We start from the raw sequence: 23,474 nt of genomic DNA on the forward strand, positions 1-23,474 counted from the left end.
ACTTCAGTAATAAAGATTTTTGATAGCCATTTTGTTGTTCAATTTTAATTAAATATTTGTGTCCCTCTAGTTCCACATATATCGGTGAAAATTAAGATGTTGCATAAATATATCATGAAGGTCTCCGAAGTTCCTCCTAAACCTATAGAAAAATATATTACAAATTTTAAATCATTTTTTACTGATCCCCAACAAAGTAGTGGCATCTATAGGGTTAAATGTCAATGTGACCAAATATATATAGGTCAAACAAAAAGGAATATTTATACCAGAATCATTGAGCACATTCGTACGTCCAAATCTTGTAACTTACAATAGTTATTTATATTGGCATCACATCTCAAAGAAGATAATCACAACATTGTTAATTCATATTTGATCGAAAAAGCAAAAACAGCAACTGAACGGAAAATTAAAGAAGCTTATTACATTCATAAAGAAAACCCGGCACTCAATTCAGATAAAGGTGACATAAATGCCATTCGGAGCAATGTTTTTCCTACTCATTTTCGCCGTCTGGAAGATAATGAAAAAAAAAAAAAAAAAAAACAGTAAACAACAGTGAACAGTAACAAGTGAATTACTATTAACATATGTTTAATTATGGTGACAAGAAGATTTTTACTTCGTACATTTTTAAAATTCTTTTTATGGTTTAAATCCTTTTTGGAGTGTGCCTAGGCTGACGATGAAGACTATGTTCTTCGAAAGTACTTTTTGTTTCTTGCGGTGACTATTAGCCCTTTGCTTACATTATTTATAACTACATCTGTAGTTTTTGAACAATCAAATAAAATAGATTGATTATAAGTTGTATTAATACAGAAAATCTTCCGAGTTTTATGTCCCACTTTTATGTCGGATAGGCTAAAGGAGACGGTGATGATGAGAAATGAATGAAATGATGGAATGAAGAAAGTGGCAGGAAAGTGGAGAATCCCGAGGAAACCCGCGCACACGGTGATTGCCCACCACAAAGTTCACTTGGCGCGAGCTGAGATCGAACCGCTTGTCGCTATGTATTTCTATTTCTACTATGGCAATCAACCTTTGAAAGCGGAAACGTTGATTTCTATCACTTCCGGTTTGAATAGAGGATAAATGAAGAAGATTGAGTCTGTTCTTGGGACACTCAACATATTTTAAAGACCCGCTTCACAATATTCCTTACCATCTTTCCACTTATATCTGTCGTCAGACATCTTTCCACTTATATCTGTCGTCAGACAGACAGGCGGATGGACGGACGATCGTAGCCGTTGTAAGACGACCGAAACTTACGCGTAGCATAGTGTGGAAGTATAAAAGATATTAAATGTGTTTCTGCTGTTGATACGTTTGATGAATCTAGTAATTGTTTACCTAAAAATAGTATACAACGAACATTCAAGATGGCAAAAAGTATATTTAATTTTAAGTTCCCGAATGCATTTTTTCAAGAAATTATTCTGAGATATATAAATTGGAATTGAATAAACTAAAAGATCGATTGTAGAAAGAGTTGAAAATCTAGGATAGATACTAAAGTTGAAACGCAGTTAAATAAAAATTCAAAGTATGAGTAATAACCATAAATTATTTATTTATTTATCGTTAATGTAATTCATAGAATGATATGCAACCAAATATGGAGAAATGTAACTCAGAAATGAAATCACTGGATGAATCAGGATTTATAATGTAAATCCGTAAGAAAATCCAAAAGGAGAAACAAGATGGCAATTAGAAGACGAAAACAAGGGAGAATGGGTCAAGAGTATGATATGATATGTTATATATATCTTTGATAAAATAACCAGAGAAACGACAGAAAAAAATGCCTCAATAAACTATATCATACCCAAATATTATTCCCGAGAGAGAGAGAGTTAGTTCTACGGAATATCAGCGAAAGTTTTTTTTTTTTTTTTAATACATACACCAATAAATTGAAGTTGTTTAGTGCCAACGAAAAGATAAATTAAAGCAAATTTAGCCTAATCAAATACAAAGTAAATGATCATTTTTGAAATGTTAGCTAAATCTTCCCGTAAGCTAGTATTCTTGTTTCCATAGAAAATATTCAATTTATATAGGTTGTTAGCTAACATTTCAAAAATGATATGAAATAAAACGATAATACCCTATCTTAGACCGGTAATGGCCAACGTATAATGTGCTGTGGGCCAGAACAAAAACAAGAACCATTCTTGGGGATCAGGCAAATTGATAAAAAATCGATAAATAAAAATAAACATATCAACGATAACAATTTAATATTCTATCCTGTGACGTATACTACTTCTTGTTTTACATGGCCATGCTAGAGCATTAGGGCATGAGTTACGACCATTTGAAATGAACTCTATGAAATCTGAATCTTCTCTAGAAAGCGGCACGGTACCAACGGCACTATCTTGCAGTATATAGATGGTGATCAAAACGTGATATTATACACAAAAATGTGTCACACTATTTTGAGAACAGACTCCTCACATCAAAATAAGAAAAGAAAAAAGTTCGTATGGACTTGTGCTCAAAAGCGGATAGTTTTGGAATTATAGGGTGCCGAAAACGTGAAACAAGTGAACTTTAAAAAGTTCATAGCTCCACTACTATGGGATCTATCGTAATCAAGACATCACTGAGGAACTGGTATGTGAACTACCCAAATATCCATGTTTACGAACGCTCCAGTACTTGCACAACAATTTTTTAGAGAGGTCAGTGGGGAGTGGATCAAGTAATCCCAAACAGCCTCTCTAAAAATGATTGTACAAGTACCGGAGGTTCTGAAAGATGGATATTTGGATAGTTCACATACTAGTTCCTCAGTGATGTCTTGACCTGATTACGATCGGTCCTATAGTAGTGGACCTATAGACCTTTAAAATTCACCTGTTTCACGTTTTCGGCACGTCCTATAATTACGAAACTACGCACTTCCGACCACAGGTCCATATGAACTTTTTTTTTTTCTTATTTTGATGTCAGGAATCTATTTGCAATTTTTTGTAACACCCTATGTATTACATTTACAAGTCAAGTCTCGGTTCAAGTATATTATGATAGTCAACTTTGCTTTTCTTGTTATGCATGGGGTAAAACCAAAGGCATATAATTTTGCTCGCGAGCCACTATTTGGCCCTCACTGTCTTAAACGATTGAATAAACATGAAACAGGTTGTACAGAACTACTGAAAGGAAATTATAAAACGCACCTTTTTTTTTCTAAAGCTTAATTATTATTCTTGCTATATTTGGCGCTGTATCGTACACATGATTAATAATGCTATCTAAATAAGTGTGTGAGAAAACAGCACAAGACAAAACTTTTGTAGTCAATTTAATTTCTATTCATTGATCTTTATTTAAACAAAGGTTTCATTTATACATACATATACACTTCAAATTAACTGAATTATAAACCTCATCCCAAATATGCTATATTCTTTTTTAAAACAGCAAAAGTATAAACGATGAGAATGGGAGGAAAAAAAAACATCGAGCAAAAAGAGAAAAAGAACTCGAAATGGAACTCTTATTATGAAAAAAAAAAAAAGTTCGATAGGGAGAAAAAAACCCAAAATGCAAAGTGTGTAAAAGGTTCAGAAAATTGTGGTAAAAGAGAAAGTGTGTGTCCAAAATTTATAACACACCATGCTCTTTTTTTAAAAAAAAAAAAATATTAAAATATAGTCAAAAATAGTTTCTTAGAAAAAGATCCCATAAACAATTAATTGTCTAGTGCTCTCCGTAGATAAAGAAAAGAAGTGCGTCAATTAAAACGTATACTATACTTACAAAATCACTACTACTACTAAACCCCTGTAACAAAAGTAAAAAATAAGATCCATAGAGTTGGTAGGAGAAATTATAGAATAACAATTAAACACTGCCAGACCCGCAACTAGAGTTTGTATCACCAGGGGCAGACATGAAATTTGGCGTCTCCAATTTATATGTATATTGCTCTTTTTAGGCAACTCTTCAATCACGCGCCCCGCTTGCTCTCCGCTAGTTGCGACTCTGAACACTGATACTTCAATAAAATTTATGTCAGAAGTGGAAAAGGAAAGGCAAGTGAAATAAAATATTTAGAAGCAAACAATCTGTTAATCAACTTATAACGGGCAATTACCTTTTAGTATGTAAAATAACACTAAAATGCTATACATACGAGGGGACTCAGTGAGAAAGACATATTTGCTTAAAATTTCTGGTGACTTGATTTATTTGTTCCAAAGTGTTAGCTTCTACCAATGTACGTATATTGTCGTTGACACTGCAATCTGTTCTATGTTAAGAAAAACACCCATATTCAGTTTCCATTTTGTAATCAAAATTGCCGGCAGCAGCTTCCTGAAGGATGTCGCCCCAGTGACAAGAGAGCTATTTCTACACTAGCAATACAACCAATTTCAAAGGATTTCGGATTTGGTCACAGCACCATGTTTTCCTCGATCTACTGAACACTTGATATACGCAGTATCAACGACCACACACTATAAATTTTGTCTCATTATTTAATAAAGCCACCGGCAAATAAAATTTACATCTGAATAGCCACTTCGACGTTCCTACAGGGGAACTTAGGTTTGTACGACATGTGTATTTTTACTCAATTTTTCATAGCTGTAAACACGTATTATTGTAAATTTGAACCTTATTATCGCTAGGGTTCTTATTTTCTTGCTTTTTCTTTCTCCTGTGACGATCCCAAACACAAAAATAAGTGATCGGTTTTCGATAAGGAGCATTTTAAAATAGAATCAACGAAATGCATTACTTAAATAAATGTTCTTAGTTTTACATGTATTAAATTAGGAATAACATTCTGCTATAAAAATGTTTACAGAATCATACAGACGTAAGACAATGTCATGATAAGTTATCTAGCTTTCAAATACTATTGGCATCGGCAAGATTATACTTCAAACAAATAAAATATAATATATTTAAAAAAGTTCGAAATAATTGAGCAATCTGCCTCAAAATAATAATAATAAACCTATTTTTTTATCGAAATGATTTACATAGTCGACGATAATGTTGTCACTTTCTAAGAGGATAATATGTGTTCCTAAAACAACGAAGTTGATTCAAGTCTCACGTAGGAACGCTAATAAAGAATTCTGTCAATGCTAATTGATGTTAGTAAGATCTCCTCGATAAAACTTCTCCTTTAACGAAAAGGTTAAAATTTGAATTTTGGAAACGAAAGTTGTCTCAAAGTAAACAATATAACGTTTTATAATGAAACCTGACCATCACAGCTTGAACAAAAGAAATTTCCACGACAAAATAAGAAAATTAATTACAAATATTAAATATCTTTTGTTTCAAATATGTTAGGAGTTATATAATGCCAACATATGTATATATTTTTTTTTCGTGATATGGATAAAAGAAATATTTTCCTCTTGTCATTAAAATGAATGAAGATTAGTGCTGTCAAAACTTCAATATTCTTATTCTGAATTCTTGAAATATTCGTTTTTCGAATAGTGAATTCTTAGAATATTTGTTACTTAAATAATGAATTCTCGAAATATTCTCTACTCGAACAACGAATTATCGAAATATTCGTTACTCAAACAACGAATTCTTCGAATATTCGTTATTAGAATAACGAGTTGTTAGAATATTTGTTATTAGAGTAATGAATTGTTGGAATATTCTTTATTAGAATAACAAGTTGTTGGAATATTCTTTATTAGAATAACAAGTTGTTGGAATATTCTTTATTAATATTCGTTACTAGATTAATGAATTTCTCTACCATTCATTATACGAATAATTTAAACAGCACTAATGGAGATATTTAATTTCCATATTTCATTGATTTCACCTCCATTCGTTGCTAATCATCATCTATTTTTTCCCCTAGTTTGCTGACAGTAGAAGAAGAACGTATGTACGATAGTCTTTCGCAGGTCAAAATATAGTTCAGGAGGTAAAATATCTCCCCATTTGGCTTGGGAGGGACTATTGGACGAGAAAGTAACAAGGTGGGAAAGAAAAACAAATGCAAAAGATTTAGGATAGGGGCATGGAACGTACATACATGTTACAGGAAGGGAAATTAGAAAAATCTTAAAAGGGCAGAAAGATGTACAAGAAGTTAAACAACGAGTTGCAAAGGGAAACAGACAAAGCAATGGAAGAATTTTACAAAGGAAAATGCGAGGACATAGAAAAATTAGAAAGAGTTAGGAAATATGAGAAAATATACAAGGAGGTGAAAGCTATGTAAGTTCGGAGGAAACAAAGTGGTATCACAACGGCAGTAGAAAATAAGAATTGCAATGTAGTCAACGAGAGAAGTGAAGTCTTAGGAAGATGGAAAGAATATAAGAATATGTTGAGGACTTATGAGAGTAGGGATAGACCATGTGATACAGATGTTGAAGTAGAAAGTAAAGTACGCGAGGATGATAAAGGGTGTAGTATTCTTCGGGATGAGTTTGAAAACGCTATATCCGAGATTAGGAATGGAAAGGCAACCAGGATATATAACATATCAATCGAGTTCATTAAAAATATAGGAGATAAGGAAAAGAAAGAATTGTTCCGACTCTGCAATGAAATATATGAAGCAGAAGAGTGGCCAAAAGACTTCTTGAAGACAATCATGATACCGGTGGCTAAGAAATCGAACCCAAAGAGATGTGAGGGGGTTATAGAACTATTAGTCTCATATCTCATGTAGCAAAAATTTTGCTTCTAATTTTAAACAGGTTGTATGGAAGAACAAGTGAAAAAGCTGAGGAGGAACAGTTCGGGTTCAGGAGAGGTAAGGGTACAAGAGATTTAATTGGATTTCTAAAGGTGATCGGTGAAAGGTTTATAGAAAATGGGAAAGATGTGTATGTGGTATTTATTGATCTAGAAAAGGCTTTTGACCACGTGAATTAGGAATTGTTGTTGGACGTTCTGATGAGGATAGGCTAGAATGGAAAGATCGAAGACTCATAAGAAACTTACATATGAACCAACAAGTAAGTGTTAGAATAGGGAGGAAATGACAGAACAGACTACAGTTAGAAGGGGAGTTCGACAGTAATGTTATCTCTCGCCAACAATATTCTATATCTATCTAGAAGAGATAGTGAAAAAGAGCCTACATAATGAAGAGGGCATTTTGGTAGGAGGTAGAATGATTAGCAGGATACAGTTTGAGGGTGATGTGGCACTTGTTGCTTAATCTAAAGTGAAAATCAATAAGATGTTAGAAAACATCAGGAGTGAAGAATATGGGATGAAAATAAATGTGAGAAAGACAAAATCCATGGTGATTGGAACGAAGCGGTTGCTGTCAAAGATACAGGAGGGAAGAAAAGAGAACAGATGACTAGTTTTTGATACCTGGATAGTATTATTAGTAATGATATGAAGTGTGAAGATGAAATAAAAACAAGACAGGAATGGCGAAAGAAGCCTTTAGGAGGAAGAAAACACTATTTTGTGGAACCTTGAATAGATGAGAAAAATGCTTCTTATGAAGTATTGTACTGCACGGGCCAAAAACCTGGACATTACGCAAGAATGATGAAAAACGACTGGAAGCTTTCGAAATGTGGGTGTGGAGAAGAATATAGAGAATTAGATGGGTCAAACTAAAAACTGAGACAAAGATGTCAAAACAGAAAAATCGTACATGAAGGCGAAGAGGTAAGTGGAAAACCGGTGGAGCATTGAAGCTTCTCAGCTTCGGCAAGTGACTTGATAATAAAGGCAGAATACCTATGATGATGATGAATGAAGATATTTAATTTCCTTATTTCATTGATTTCACCTGCATTCATTACTAAATGTAATCTGCTTTTGGAGGTTAGTTTTATATTATATATATATATATATATATATATATATATATATATATATAAATTTAATGATCGTCTAGATTACGTACGATCCATAAATATATTAAATTTGATACAACCGGAAAATCAGAAAGTAAAATAATCACTCCATAGAGAATCTTAATTGTTTAATTAAAATTTTTATTGTTTTATTTATTTAAATTATTAGAATTACACTAGTGAGCCTTATAAGACTGTAATGTTAGTGCGTCTGTCCGTTACTCCACACAATAACTCTTCAACGAAAACGAACTTTGATTTTTTGTAGCAGACAGTTTAAGTAATCGTCTCGGCCGAATTAGTTAACGGAGTCAACCATCTTCACGGTAAATGTGACTTTAACGGTGGCTATCCATATTTCATTCAAATCATAAAAGGTACAATTCGCGTAACATTAATTATACAAACCTCAAAACATTCAAGAGTAACAGATTGCATAACTGTAATTTCGTATGATCTCCTTTTGCTGTCTTTGGCAGAGTTTTTTTTTATTATTATTTTGTTTTCTGTATCATTATAGTAGTTCCAATGAGAGTCTCGTTATTTCCTCAACAAGGTAATTACTAACTAACTATAGTTCTGATAATCTATTATCCGAAAAGTTAATCCTCGAAGTAAAATTAGTTAAAAACTTCTATTAAAACGCTCTAAATATTCAGACCTACAAAACATTTTACAGCCATTATTAGTCGGCTTAGAATTCGCGAAAAAAATTACTGACTTCAATAAATATTTTAGAAACAAATTTCATTCAACTACAGGAAAATAACATCCTTAACATCCTTATATATATTTGAAAAAAAAAAAAATGCTGAACTAATGATCATATTAGACTTTAAACTGATAAGTGTTTCCATTTAAAAATCATTCATTTTAAAGAAAAAAGGAAAATACTTTTCCACATACATGGTCCAAACACAAAAAATAGCGTCGATATTTAATAATCTTTAGGTCTTAAATCCAGTGAGGAAAGTTGTGTTCTGACGATCGAATTATTGAGTTGATTTGAGTTAGCTCCATTCAATGACTTGAATCAGAATTCTTTACAATTTATTTCTTTTACATCGTACACTCAAACTGACAAAATTATGTAATGAAGCGCAAAGAAATGTAATTTAACGTCTCATAATTATGTCCTTTCGGACTAAAAGAGACGGATGATTAATAAAAGTGAGTAATGGTGAAAAAAACTAGTGGAATAAATATGTGAGAGGAAACAGGAGGAACCTGGGAAAATCTTCGAACAACATAAACTCACTTGGAATGGGACCAAACCAGAGACACTATGCAACAGGGGTAAGCCCTCTAATACGAACACACCGTGTCTTCAAACGATTGAAACAGGTAAGAGATGGTTACAAATATTCTACTGACAAAAGAGGTTCACAAAATACATAATGAAGTAAGTATCCACGCGGGTGGAATATTGAAAAGAAAATAGTGAAGCAGTAGTAAAATAAGCAGTAGTAAGATGGAGTTTAAGTTCTTATTATTCAATTTACACATGGAAGTGAGAATGAAACTCTTTGTCAATAAAAATAATAATAATAAAGCATGAAAACAAATGGTCAGTTGTTCAACAGAATAAGGTCTGTAAACGTCAGATTAAAACCGGTACGCCTCACTTCCACTCTGTCGTTCATAAATAATTGAGTGTTGCCTTCGCTGTTTCTCAGGCTAATATATTTGGCTACACTGAAATATCGTATTACTTCTAGAGAGATGTCATTGTTGAGTTCGACAGTTTAAAAGTAACCGTCATGGAAATGTCGTCGAGATATGGTGCAATTAGCAATTGAACGTTGAACTGATATTGTGGAATTTTACACTAAACAGGCTCCATTGAAGAGATTAAAGAAATGTTTGTGGCAAATTCGTTGGTATCAAGCCTCCTACAACCAGCAGAATTCAAGATCTGTACAAGAAATGGAGAACTACAAGATTCGTTGGAAATGTAATTATGAGTAAGCGTCCGGTATAAGCCGGACGCATTTGTCATAAACCGAAAGTTTTAAATAGGCACTTTATGTAAGATATAATAATATAGCCACACGTGCGTTGTTAATCTGTAACTTTGCGATATTTACATATGAAGTAATGTAAAATTCTTGTGCGTGGAAGGTAGGTAGGTAATGAGTCGTACTGCTTTTATGTGGAACACACTGTAAATATATATACACAACAAGATAATGATGAAAATTCATATCTGCACGAAGAAATAAGAGGAAATAAAATTTGTCTCGAAGAAGAGAAACTGAAGTGGTACAGACGTTTAAAAATGTATGTACACCACAATATCCTCCGATGCGAAAAATAAAAATGAATAAAAAAAAACATGAAACTAGGATAGCACAAAATATGTATTATGTAAAAACAAGGATCCTGTATCTTCAAGGAATATACCGATAACAAAAAAACGAGAGCTGTGTGTGAATCAGAAACGCGGATATCGACCAGTCAGGTAAAAGAAAATTTGATGCACTCGAGTGTTAGAGAAAAGTGTTGTATCATAAAACGAGGGCAATAATACAGATTTATTACAAGAAGCAAATGAAAACTAAGCAAGCACACATCGCCATGATAAAGGAAGGAAAAACAACATGATTGACCATTTAATTTGTCACTCAGAATGAATTTATATATCGATAGTGAGAAGGAAAAAATTAAGGAACAAATGGATATCGAAAACTAAGAATAGAGTGCCTGGCTGATATCCGAAAAGGATGAACATGTCGGCAATAAGACAATTAGCAGAGAATGAATACAAAATATGATTCTTCCTTGTTGGGGATTTCTATGTTCAATATTGCTTTAGAACGTGGCGTAGGTTATACTTGATGAAATGTGTACTATCTTTATATACAGGGAGTTTCAAAACAATACCGACAACGTTTGAGAGGTGATTCGTGGGACAAAGATAAGATAAAAAGTATAGACCAACGTGCAGAAATCCGTCATTTCGGAGTTATAGGCTTCCAAATATTTTATATATATATATATATATATATATATATATATATATATATATATATATATATATATATATATATATATATATATATATATATAAATGAACTTTAAAGGTCCATAACTCCAATCCCATGGAACCTACCGTAGTTGGATCACGACTTCACTTAGGAGCTAACATATGCGCTACCCAAAAATACATGTTCGAGAATCCTGCGTACTTCCGAAACAATTTTTATAGAGGGAGTTTGGCTATGAACATATAATTTGCAATACATGCAACTATTAATGTCTTTGAAAACATCGATGTCAACAGAGTTACATAGTAGGCTGCAAGAACGATACATATAGAACAACAGTTGAGTATTTTGAATGCTAGTTCAAACTCTTTCCTTTCCAAATTTAAGTTTATTCTACTGTTTTTTTTTTTTCCCTTCCGTTAATGTATGGATAGGACAGACGTTAGCTTGATTGTATCAATAATTACAAATATTTAAAGTAAGTAACAGTATTTCACAGTTTCTGTTCATTTTCTCACTTAAATCGGAATTAAAATGATATTGATTAGGATATCCCAAAACAAAATTGCGTTCAAACATTTTAGAGAGTGTGTTTGTAAACCCAGGAAGTGGCAGCATTTCAGTAACATTAAGCAATGTTATTAATGTTAAATTTTCTCGAAGGAAAAAGCGAAACACAAACTCAGGAGAACTTCTTTCTCCTGTAATATGTTTGGGTGTAACTTGTAGCTGAGAGAGGAGTTGTTTTATCAGGAAGCACTAGAAAGCCTTCGCTGAGACGGAGTTTTTCACATATACCTCCTTAAAGACAACGTTTCATCTGACATAAAAACACGTTAGAAATTTCGTACAAACTATAAGTATTAGCAGACAAATTAACTTTTTTCTTTAAAGAAAACACACTTAGTTGTCCTGTTCTGTTGCAATATAGGAAGTATTCATCGTTCTTAACTTCTTAATTGCCCTGAAAAGTAATAGTAGTTATGGTGTTCACATCGAATCACGCAATTTGCAGCAAAGCATGGATTAACCGATAATGCTTGAGCATGCGTTACACGTTGATATAGCCGATCACCAGACACTAGATTAAACTAGTTACTTAACTATGTGTCTAAGTGCATCCCAAAAGCAGAGCAGTTTTGTTTAATTAATAATAATGATAATAAAAAATAATAACAAGTACGTACACAACATTTAGTGCGTTCTTTATTAATTTTATGTACTTGACAGTCAGTGACAACTCCCATTAAAAAACAACAACATCGTTTCTACCTAATGAAAAAACACGCCCCTGGTCATGACATGCTGACGAAAATATGTTAATTGTATTATTCACAGCAGACACAGAAGGAAAACCAATACATGCAGCAATCAGTTATTATTTGTACGGTTGTTTTACATGTTTACGGACAATTACACCAAATTGTTTACATGCTCTTAGTAAGGAAAAAATATATATATGTACAGAAAACACAAATTACGGAAAATTTTAGCAGGAATTTTCAAAAATTTTATATTTAGTTAAATACTGTACATGCATTAATTTGAACATTGAGAGAAAGAAATTTAAAACTACTTACAATTTTAGGCTTGAAAGGTGGCTGGACTTCTCTATTTTCTATCCTTTCCCAATCTATTCGCCTAAAGAATGCGTGTCCCCTTACATCTTCTTCGCCTCTGGAGCCACATCCTAGTCGTTTCGTTGGGTTCTTTGTCAAAAACTATCGAGAACAGATCTAGTGTTATTTATTGTCAACTCTCTTGACATTTAATTCAGTTCACATAAAACAAGAAAATAGCAATACTGTAACAACTGTTAAATTGTACCAACGATATTACTATGATCTGGCAATACTTGGTCACCACCGCCGACTAATTCAAATTCTACCTACTTTTTGGTATTTAGCGTACACCCTTCCAAAGATTGTATGCTAACTTTTTTCAACTGACGAATGCAGTATTCGTAATATCCTTGATATAGTTACTAAGATAGGGTCGTGAATATATTTGACATTATACTTTACTCAAGGGAACCATAAAGTTGTTACTTTGCAAAATCTTCAGTTTGCATTCATTCCCATAACGTTGTCAGTCTTAAATTCCATTTGATGATGGAAATAGCATCAAAAAGTCATTTACCTTACGACGCGAGGACTTAAAAGCTTTACCAAATGAATTGCATATCAATAGACGCTTAAGATAACTCAAAATTGAGTAGGAAAAATATTGAACAATTTATCCAACATTCACTATCTTGAAAACAGGATTTCACTCATCCAAATGTTTGTAAGTTAACAGTTACAATTTCAGTATATAACACCGAATAGTGGTACTGTACTCAACTTTTCAGTTCGTTATAAGATTCTGTCATGCGTAACAGTACAATCTATGTTTGATTAATTTAACATCCGCTCATCAGGAGAAAGCCACAAAGTTATCACAACATTGCACTAAATTTTCTCTAGTTTCGCATACAGCTGCAAACAATATATTACATTTTCAAAGAATTATTATTGAATATGAATTATAAGTATATGGTGAAGATGTGACAAAATCCTGCTCTTTAATAGAAGATCACAACGGTGGCCCAAAAGTAGGTATACATCCTCTGCATTGATCAAGTATAACATTCTAGCTTATTGGTTTATTTGTTTCGGCTGTTCCGAGCTTAAGATATAAGTAAAAAGGCTTTAAGAACAAATAATGAAGAAACTAAGTCTATCTGATGGATAACAATAAAAATTGATATAGAAAGCAACGAGTTGAACAGTATGGACTGTATACCTACTTTTGGGCCACGCTGTATATTAAAGTGCTGAAATCTTTGACTCAATAGTGCCATTTCGTAGTGACAATATATTTAAAAATTGATTTTAACTTTTTCCCCGAAGTCCCCTTTTATGAATATCAACATACTATCAACGTTATAAAAACTGCATGCAAAGTCATCTTCATATACACACTTTTAATGGCTGTTATTCCTGCAAAATACAGACAAACCTCTTCGTAAGCACAATTTTAGTTTTAAAATAGATAAATATAGTTGAATATAAATTTCTCCAATTAATTATGTCACATTAATATGAGTTTTATAATTATAAAATCTAACTAGTATTTCTATTATATATATTTCTTGCACTACAACTACAAATAATTGTTGAAAAATAAAACAAGACATAAAATTTAGTTGAATGGCGTGGTATAATTCCGAATCACTTCTTACGAAGGTCAAGTCACGTGAAAATTACAAAGAGTTTGAAATGCCTAAAGTCAAATGTAATGTATATTGTTGCAACTTAATTAAAACAGGAAGTACATTGTGGGGCGATTTAATTGCACAATAACAACGGAAAACAAACACAAACACACTGTGATTATGAGCAAGCGAAATAGAAACTCTCAGTTAATAGAATACTCTAGAATCAAAGATAGCCTAAACGAAAGTAGGAAAGACTCTGATATCAGTTGATGTAATCAAAAGGTGATTGAGTAATATGAGTATAAATTGTTAAACAAGTGAAAATGCTTTGCTACGGCGTATAATTCGATCAAAACTCTTCAGTGAGCTAGAGAACATTAGGACTGAACATTGAATCAATAAAAAAAGATTTTAGAAAACTACTTTGAACTAAGGAGGCCAAGTTCAAATATATCTGGGAAGCAAACACATCAGCATGTTCAAAGAATAGTCGGTATTTGATCTTATTTAAAAGAAGCGATGAAGCATGGTAGCAAATTAAGAGAAAACTCAATACATGGAAGTTCGTTGAGATCATAATACTGCAAGTTATGAATATGTTAAAATATCAAACAATACTTCCAACAAAATGGACACTTTCAAATATCTAGGATCAATATTAAAATACCAAATTCATATCCAAGAAGAAATTAAATATCGACTAAAAGTAGGGAATTGGTATTATTCAGTACAAAATCGTTTGTCGTCGCGAATTCTGTCGAAGAATTTGAAGCTTAAAATATATAAAACGATAATCATGCCTGTTGTGCTGTATGGTTGCGAAACATGGTTGCTTACTCTGAGGGAAGAACCTAGACTGAAAGTATTTGAGAACAAGATCCTGAGACGAATATTCGGATACAAGAGGAAAGGAAATGGTGGAAGCTTTATAACGAGGAACTATATAATTTATACTGTTTACCAAACATTGTTAGGATCATCAAGTCGAGGAGGATCAGATGGGCAAGTCATATAGCCAGAATGGAAGAAAGTAGGAACGGTTTCAAAGTTTTAGCTGAAGTCCAATCGGAAAACGACCATTAGGAAGACCTACGCGCGTGTGGAAGGACAATATTAAAATGGATCTCGCAGAAATAGGAATACAAAGTAGAAACTGGATCCAGTCGGCTGAGGACAGAAGTCAGTGGATAGCTTTTGTGAACGCGGCATTGAACCTCCGGGTTCCATACGCCATAGAGTGAGTGAGTTAGATGAAGCATGATTCTGTTAATGTGATAACTTGAAGTGGGTTTGCTGGAGATAAAGTCAACTATATACTAACTTCTCGTAAGATGTCATCTAGAACTCACAATATTGACAGGGACTAACTTGAAATGGCAGCTTTGCAGGAGGAAAAATTTGGAGATAAAATCAACTATATACTAATTTCTCATAAGACACCATTTAGAACTCACAATATCGAGATGGGCTAACTTGAAGTCACAGCTTTGCAGGAGAAAAAGTTGGAGATAAAGTTAGCTATATATTAATTTATCATGCGGTGCCATCTAGGACTCACAATATTGATATAGGATTATTTTGCAGTAATATAATTGTATAAAACATTTGTTCAAATACAATTCCCACGATCACTCAGTTTCAATCTTCTTGACAGACTATGACATGAATTGGCTAGAAACGACGTAGGATGTCCCAACAAATCTTCAACACTTGTATGTATATTTGAACAAAGCCTTGAGCAATAGAAATCACAAAACGCTGAAAAAGATGTAGCCTCGAATGATAAAATTGTCGAAAGGCATAAAATACGCGGTGAAGAAGATCACCTCAACGAAAGTAAAAGTTGAAGTATGTATGTTAAGTAACAACACATAATTTGTTTCTAAAATTGTGGAATAATAATTTATTTCTATTTTGTTAGAATATCACATCAATTGTTTCGTATAAAATTTACCCTAATGCAATTCTGCTTATTGTCTTACTAATTATTTTCCTTGACGAAATACTTAGGTACACTAGTATATGTTGTAATGAAGGTGTTATCCACCACGATTACTATAAGGTCCAACTGAAACAATATTGTTTACGAGTTTTTCTAGGCTGTGGTATGAGTCAGTGGAAAGTAAACAACAGAAATTGTGGGAAAATACTTCTGTACTGTACCCTTTATATTCGTGTATTTATTTCAGAACATCCAATATCATTACTTAATACAAACTCATCTGGCTTCCATTTGTATTTTAATCATCTCTAAACAAAACTTGCCACTGGAAGTTAAGAAACTACAAGATTGGTTTTTAGGTGATATTACAATGAGTGGTATGGTAATTAAAATATATCTGGCAGCATATAAGGTGCACCCATTTTCTGTATTCAATTTGTGAGAAAAAATATTTTCACTGCATATTATAAAGATTAAATTATATCTATATAATATAGATATAGTTTGGGGTTCTGAAAATGCGGCAACAGAACGCATTTCTACAGGTCGAAATAAAGTGGAAATGTTATATAACGACGTACTCTCCGGGGCCGCCTCCGGCTGCTATGGACAATCAAAATTTAAAATATGTGGCAAACGTCGTAGATTAACTTGGAACTATTAGCATTCTTCTACCACTCCATCAAGCAGCTAAATCTATTGTTATGGTAGTAGATGGTGCTAGTATCAATATCTATTGATTTTAACTGCTATCTGGAAAGAATCGATGTAACTATTTGATGGATTGGTACATCTACTCTATGGTTCTTTATCTGTGACGTTGCCACATAGTGCAATTCGTGTCTCCAGACGAGTTTCCGCAAGATTTATTATACAGTATTATATACAGTATATATGAACTTATCGACAAACTATAAGAGGTGATTCCTTACATCAGAGTAAGAGAAAAGTTCATATGGACCTGTGGGGAAGAGTGCATAGTTTCAGAGCTAGGACTGTCCAAAATCGCGAAAAAGCTAAATTTGAATAGGCCCTATTTTGAATTTTAGAAACTGTAGATGGTGGCCCTTATCAACGTAAAGGAAGCCACGCATACACAATCCAAAAGTGCATATTTCGTCAATTTTCAATAGGTATACAGGGTATTTCCTACAGGGTGTAATTCTCAAATATCCTCCCAATAGAGTTTTCAGAAATACCCTGATTTCAAGGAGGGTCCAAAGTAGGCAGAACGTAAGTCTTGACAACGGTGGACATCTAACGTTTCGGAGGGAAGTCGGAAGTTTTACGAACGGGCAGCACTTTTTTTTGTGTGTGTGTGTGTCTGTATGTTCGGAATAATGTGTGATGTCATGTATTTCGTCACAGTATATTTCACATTTTATTCACTTATAAGCGTGAAAGAAAACATTGCAGCATGCGTTTTCCCGAGTACAAGAAACTGTGCTGCTGACGATCCTTAACACTTCTGACATCGTGCCAAAGGATTCTGTGTTCATTGCTATCAAGGCTTATCGTTTGCCTACTTTGGATCAATCATAAAGTCAGAGCGTATCTCAAAATTCGGGTGATGGCATGTCTGGAAATTTCACCCTGTATGGAAAAGTCTGTACACCCACTGAAAATTAATGAAATATACATTTTTGGATTGCGCATGCGTGACTTCATTTACGCTGATAAGGATCACCATCCACAGTTTCTGGAATTCAAAATAGGGCCTATTGAAATTTGGCTTTTTTGCGATTTTGGACACCCCTAGCTCTGAAACTACGCACTTTTCGCCATAGGTCCAGCTGAACTTTTTCTCTTATTTTGAGGTAAGGAATCACCTCTTACAGTTTGTCGGTATAGTTCATTGACACCCTGTATATACATCTTATTTTGACTTGTAGAATAGTGCTCTGTAGTCTGCAGTCGCCATTTTTAGAACACCCGACTTATAAAGTGATGTTTTAGTAAGAAACGGATGCAGAGTACCCAATGCTTAAATGTACAATCATACCCATATCTGGGAATGTCTATAGTGCATGCACGCTCAGAGAAAAGCATACACACTATGAAACGGTACAAAAGCAATTTTATTTAAACTACATCTACCGAGTCACACACTATGCGTAGCTGCACACCGTAAATGAAACAAGGAGGATTTAAAAACACATACTCGAGAATACTTATAGAAATTAAAATGATTAAGATCTCTGTATCGGTGCATATGACGCATTCCATTTTTTAGCCTTGTTCTCAAAAAGAAATCTTACCTCAAAAGTGCATCTTATACGCCGGCGAATACGGTAATTAAACTTACCCCTTTGCATGCTTCTTTAGCTTCTTTTGATAAAGATTTTGGATAAGAGACATTATGGTCTGTAATTGCAGCGAATAGCTCTTCCTCATCTTCACCATCGAATGGAGGCTGACCGACCAACATTTCATACAACAATACTCCGTATGCCCACCAATCTACTGATTTTCCATATGGCTGATACAAAATGATCTGAAACACGAAACAGAGAAATCATAATGAAAATGTTTATATACAATTTAAAACTTCATTAACATTTTATCCATATTAAAAATACTTCTCTTTTGTTTTGGCATATACCACGACTTCTTCGTTTCCTGGATTCGGAACTAAGTGTTATTAGGCCATTCAGTTTTAAGTAAATTAAAATTTGCACATACAGTAGTATAGTTTCAAAGACGTGCCAGCATTTCCCAGAATGAGGGGATAAAGCCAAAAATGTATGGCGCAGACAGGATTGTCACCTTTCACCCAACAACATTACTAATGTTAAATATGAATGTTAAATATAAATGTTAAATACACTGTTCAAGAATTGCATAGGAATATATTTCAACCAAATACCAAATATAATAGCAAATCATCACTTTCTTCACGTAGAGTGCATTTTGTTCGGGGACTGTTTACCGTCGCACTAATTATTAACTTATTACTAAAGTGGCTATATCTTTTCTTTGTTAAATGTTACCTAAATTTCCTTACAATATTTGGCTAGTGTACCTGTATCAATGAAACATGGAAACCATGTACATAGTACATAATACATAATTTTAGGTTATTCTGTTCATTGATAAAACCTGCTCAACTTAACTACATCTACTTTTTTTTTTTTTTTTTTTTTTTTTTAAATAAATGATATTCACATTTCAAGCTACATAATGTGAATTCCCCGTTTCTTGACGGTGTTACGAATTCGGCACTTAATATAAAAAGTTCCATGTGAACTCAATGAAAATCAGATACCATTTTAGGCAATCTGTAGAGTGACAAAGTTAGTATTTTAATAATATTGTGTGTTATATCTATCTATCTATCTATCTATCTATCTATCTATCTATCTATCTATCTATCTATATATATATATATATATATATATATATATATATATATATATATATATATATATATATATATATATATATATATATATATATATATATATATATATCTATATCTATATATATATATATATCTATATCTATCTATCTATCTATCTATCTATCTATCTATATATATATATATATATATATATATATATATATATATAATTTTCAACTTCTATTTTGCTTTTCACTATCACACGTGTTTGTTATATAAAAATTCTTTGCTTGTATTATTTCATGTCTATGTAAACTAGTAACATAATTTACATTTACATTTACATTGTAGTTGAAAATATGATACAAAATTTGTAAATTGCGATGCAAATTTAAATTTGTTTCGCAAATTGCTATGTAAAAAGCAATATCTAAAAGCACTGATAGATAGATAGATATAGATAGAGAGGGAGAGAGTTGCGTAGTACTGTCAATCGTCTTGAATGTTCAACATTTGTTTTTGAAATATATTTTCGGCAATTGTACAGGACACAGAATTAATTTTTGAATTTAACAACTCTATCCAAGGTATGTTTATGTGATGAAAAATGAGTTACTTTTCGATGATTTAACACTGGCAGATATCTTCCGTGTACTCTTGAACCTGTGTTTCTTCCAAGCATGCTTTCGAGAAAGGGAGTATCCATTTGTCTCCAGAGCAAAAACAAACTGAATACAATCACATGTCATTTTTGTGCATGGTATCCTTTAGCACGTAATATCAAAAGAACGATCGTTTATGTTCTTCTTTTGCCACCAAATGTGTTAAATTCTGAATTCGCGGATTTTCAATATACTTTGAGATATATACAGGGTGTTTCAAAACAACATCGACAACGTTTGGGAGGTGATTACTGACACCAAGATAAGACGAAAAGTATAGACCAACTTGGGTGCACAAATGCTTCCTTTCGGAGTTGTAGGCTGCCGAAAACATGAAAAAATGAACTTTAAAGGTCTATAGCTAAAAAACTATGGGACGTACCGTAGTCGGGTGAAGCCTTCACTTAGGAACTAATATATGCGCTATCCAAAAATACACGTTTCAGAATCCTAAGATACTCTCGCATCGAATTTGTGGAGGTAGTTCGGCTACAGGTATATAATTTGAAGTACTCACCAACTACCCCTGTTGTTGCGGAAACACTTCAGGATTCTGAAAAATGGATATTTGGATAGTGCATATACTAGTTCCTAAGCGAAGTCTTGACCCAATCACAGTAGGTCCCATAGGTTTGGAGCTATGGACCTTTAAATTTTATTTTTTCATGTTTTCGGCAGCCTACAACTCCGAAAGGAAGCATCTGTGCACCCAGTTGGTTTATACTTTTTTTCTTATCTTGGTGTCAGAAATTACTTCCCAAACCTTGTAGGTGTTGTTTTGAAACATCTTGTATATATACTAAAATATAATACTAAGATAGTGTCGAAGTGAAGCCCTGTCATTTTTCGATTTTGTCCCCTAGGACCATTTTTTAGGAGGAGGGGAGGGGAGAATCTGTTCTCGAACTAGAAAGAAAATATATGCAACTCTCCTTCTGCTCTACTCGTTTAGTTGCCTCACCTACTAAAGCTACGTTAGGGAAATTAGCTAGAAACTATGTACTTTTCAGACAGAATTGTAGACTACGCAAACAGTATCTATAGCATACAGCAGGAGTTACGTAGCATAACGAGCTACATAGAAATAAGACTTCATCAAATGCTGAAGATTAAGAACAGAATTAATAAAATTGAGAGGCTTACTTACTTCAGGAGCAATATAGTCAGGAGTTCCACAGAAAGTCTTTGTTGTTTTGTCCCCTGTGATGCCTTCTTTACACATTCCAAAATCAGCTATTTTAATGTGGCCATCTTGATCCAGAAGAACATTATCTAGCTTTAGATCTCTGTACACTATTCCTCTGCTATGTAAGTAAAATAGGCCTATAGCAATTTCAGCGGAGTAGAACCTACGGAAAGAAGAAAAAATATATACTAAATTAAAATGCTTGATTACATAAACATCAAATGAAACAACTGATACGAACTTTACATTTTAAGAGTGTTTAGAAGTATTATCGCTTATATAATATATATATATATATATATATATATATATATATATACACACATACTCTCACTCTCACTCTCTCTCTCTCTCTGTCTGTCTGTCTCGGAACGTTCAAAAAGTATTGAATCTAATTGCCAAAATACATTTATTGGTTTGGAAATCTGAAATACTGATCCTCTTCATTGTAGTACCCTTGGTAATGCACACACTTCTCCTAGCGCTCCCGTCACTGTTAGAAACACTTCTGCAACGCAGTTTTTAAAATGGTGAGCAACCGTGGCGTTGCATTCAGTATGATGTCTTCTCTTGACTCAAATCGAGCCCCTTTTAGTGGTATTTTCAGCTTGGGAAATAACCAAAAGTCACACGGAGCCACGTCGGGTGAGTAGAGAGCCTTACGTCACACAGGAATGTTGTGTTTGGCGATGAAAGCCTGAATCAAATTTCGCAGACACTCTCCTCATGCCAAATGCTCGTTCAAAATTGAATGTACCGATCTGATTGAATGGTTTACGCTTGGGTATCTCCAAGCATTCGGCAAAATTTGATGTGATATCGCTTTCTGTAATTTTACGAAAAAATCTTAAATCAGACGCCTGCCCACTAAACGTCTTCACTCGTTGGCTGAATGTCAGCGACTTATGCTTTCTGCGGGCACGAAAAAATTTACGACTGCTCATGAGTCCCCTCTACACCTGCAGTGAAGAGTGTATCCCGGGCTTCATTGGTTTACGCAAAAAGGTTCGATACTTTTTGAACACACCTCACTCTTTGAACATCTATATTCATCTAAGTATATTTGATGGACCGGATTCATGTAGTATGGTGCTACAGAATATAGTGAACAATACTATTACATTAATCTTTCTTTAAGTTGAATATAGAATAAGAACTCCCGAAACGAGTTGAAAAATAATTAGTTACATGAAAGTAAATTAAATAAAAGGTACGGACCACCACACTAAACCTTGTCGCTTTAATTTCTTAAACTAAATCGTGTTATGCTGCATTTATTACAGAAATACGAATAAAATTATAAAGCCTTTTCGGAACTATCCCTTGCGGACTTATGCTATATGTTATAGTTGTGAAATATTTGTTTACAAAAATGTCAACAAAAATCGCATGAGTTGTATTTGAGGAAACTGTGAAAAGAACTCGCTCCAAAGACTTAATATACTACTCGTTCTGGATTTTTTTCATCAGAATTAATCTACGCAGCATCATGATATTTATTTAAGAAATACGAAGGAAATCGCCTGAGTCGTCTAAGAAAATCGTGTGAAAAAAAAAAAAACGAACTAAGAATACATTAATCCTTGTGGACTTTTTCAGAACAAAGTTATGACACATATTAAGATTATTAACAAAATATTTACTAATGAAATATGAAGAAAATCAACTGAGTCGTTTATGAGAAAATCATTTGAAAAATATGCACTCCCAAAATAAACTATGCTTTGTGGATCTTTTCAGGATAAATGAGTTATTCCATATTGTCAGGTTATTAATGAAATATCTATTTATGAAATACAAAACAAAATCCTTCAAGTTATTTTTGAGAAAAAAGTTTTTAAAAAATGTAAACTACCTCTTCTGAATTTTTGCCAGAGAAATTACTTATACCATAGTATTAATGAAATATTTATGAAATATGAACAAAATCGTTACAGTCGTTTTAGAGAAAAACTTTTTTTTCACCCTTCAGTTAACCACATTGTTTTTTGGGCTAGGAAGAAAATTCTACTCCTTACCCACAGTGAGGGCTCAGTGGTAGAGCGTTCACCTCCGGTGCTTGGGGTCCCTAGTTCGATCCCAGCTCACGCCATGTGGACTTTGTGGTGGCCAAACATCGTGATTGTGAGTTTTCTCGGGGTTCTCCAGTTTCCTCTCATTTTCTTCATTCCACCATTTCATTCATTTCTCATCATCACCGTCTTCTTTAGCCTAACCGGCATAATCGTGGGACGTAAAACTCAAAAGATTTCATTTTATTTTTCCTTACCCACAGAGTCTTCTAAAAATCTTAAGTTTAAAATTTAGTTTGAAC

The 23,474-nt window shown here is 33.4% G+C and overlaps 1 protein-coding gene across 3 annotated transcripts in view; it reads right to left on the minus strand.

Annotated features, from left to right (window-relative positions):
- The window catches only part of Pkc53E (Protein C kinase 53E), a 1,159,983-nt gene that overhangs the window by 94,398 nt on the left and 1,042,111 nt on the right, over positions 1–23,474 (minus strand). For all 3 annotated transcript variants that reach the window (XM_081751140.1, XM_081751138.1, XM_081751141.1), the window contains exons 11-13: positions 21,122–21,323; positions 18,278–18,466; positions 12,412–12,552 (exon numbers count right to left, since the gene is read on the minus strand). In XM_081751140.1, coding sequence (XP_081607266.1) covers positions 12,412–12,552; positions 18,278–18,466; positions 21,122–21,323 — 532 coding nt within the window. The remainder of the gene's footprint in view (positions 1–12,411; positions 12,553–18,277; positions 18,467–21,121; positions 21,324–23,474) is intronic.

The sequence above is a fragment of the Thermobia domestica genome, chromosome 3, assembly GCF_964235325.1.
Source record: "Thermobia domestica chromosome 3, izTheDome1.hap1.1, whole genome shotgun sequence".
Lineage (NCBI taxonomy): Eukaryota > Metazoa > Arthropoda > Insecta > Zygentoma > Lepismatidae > Thermobia > Thermobia domestica.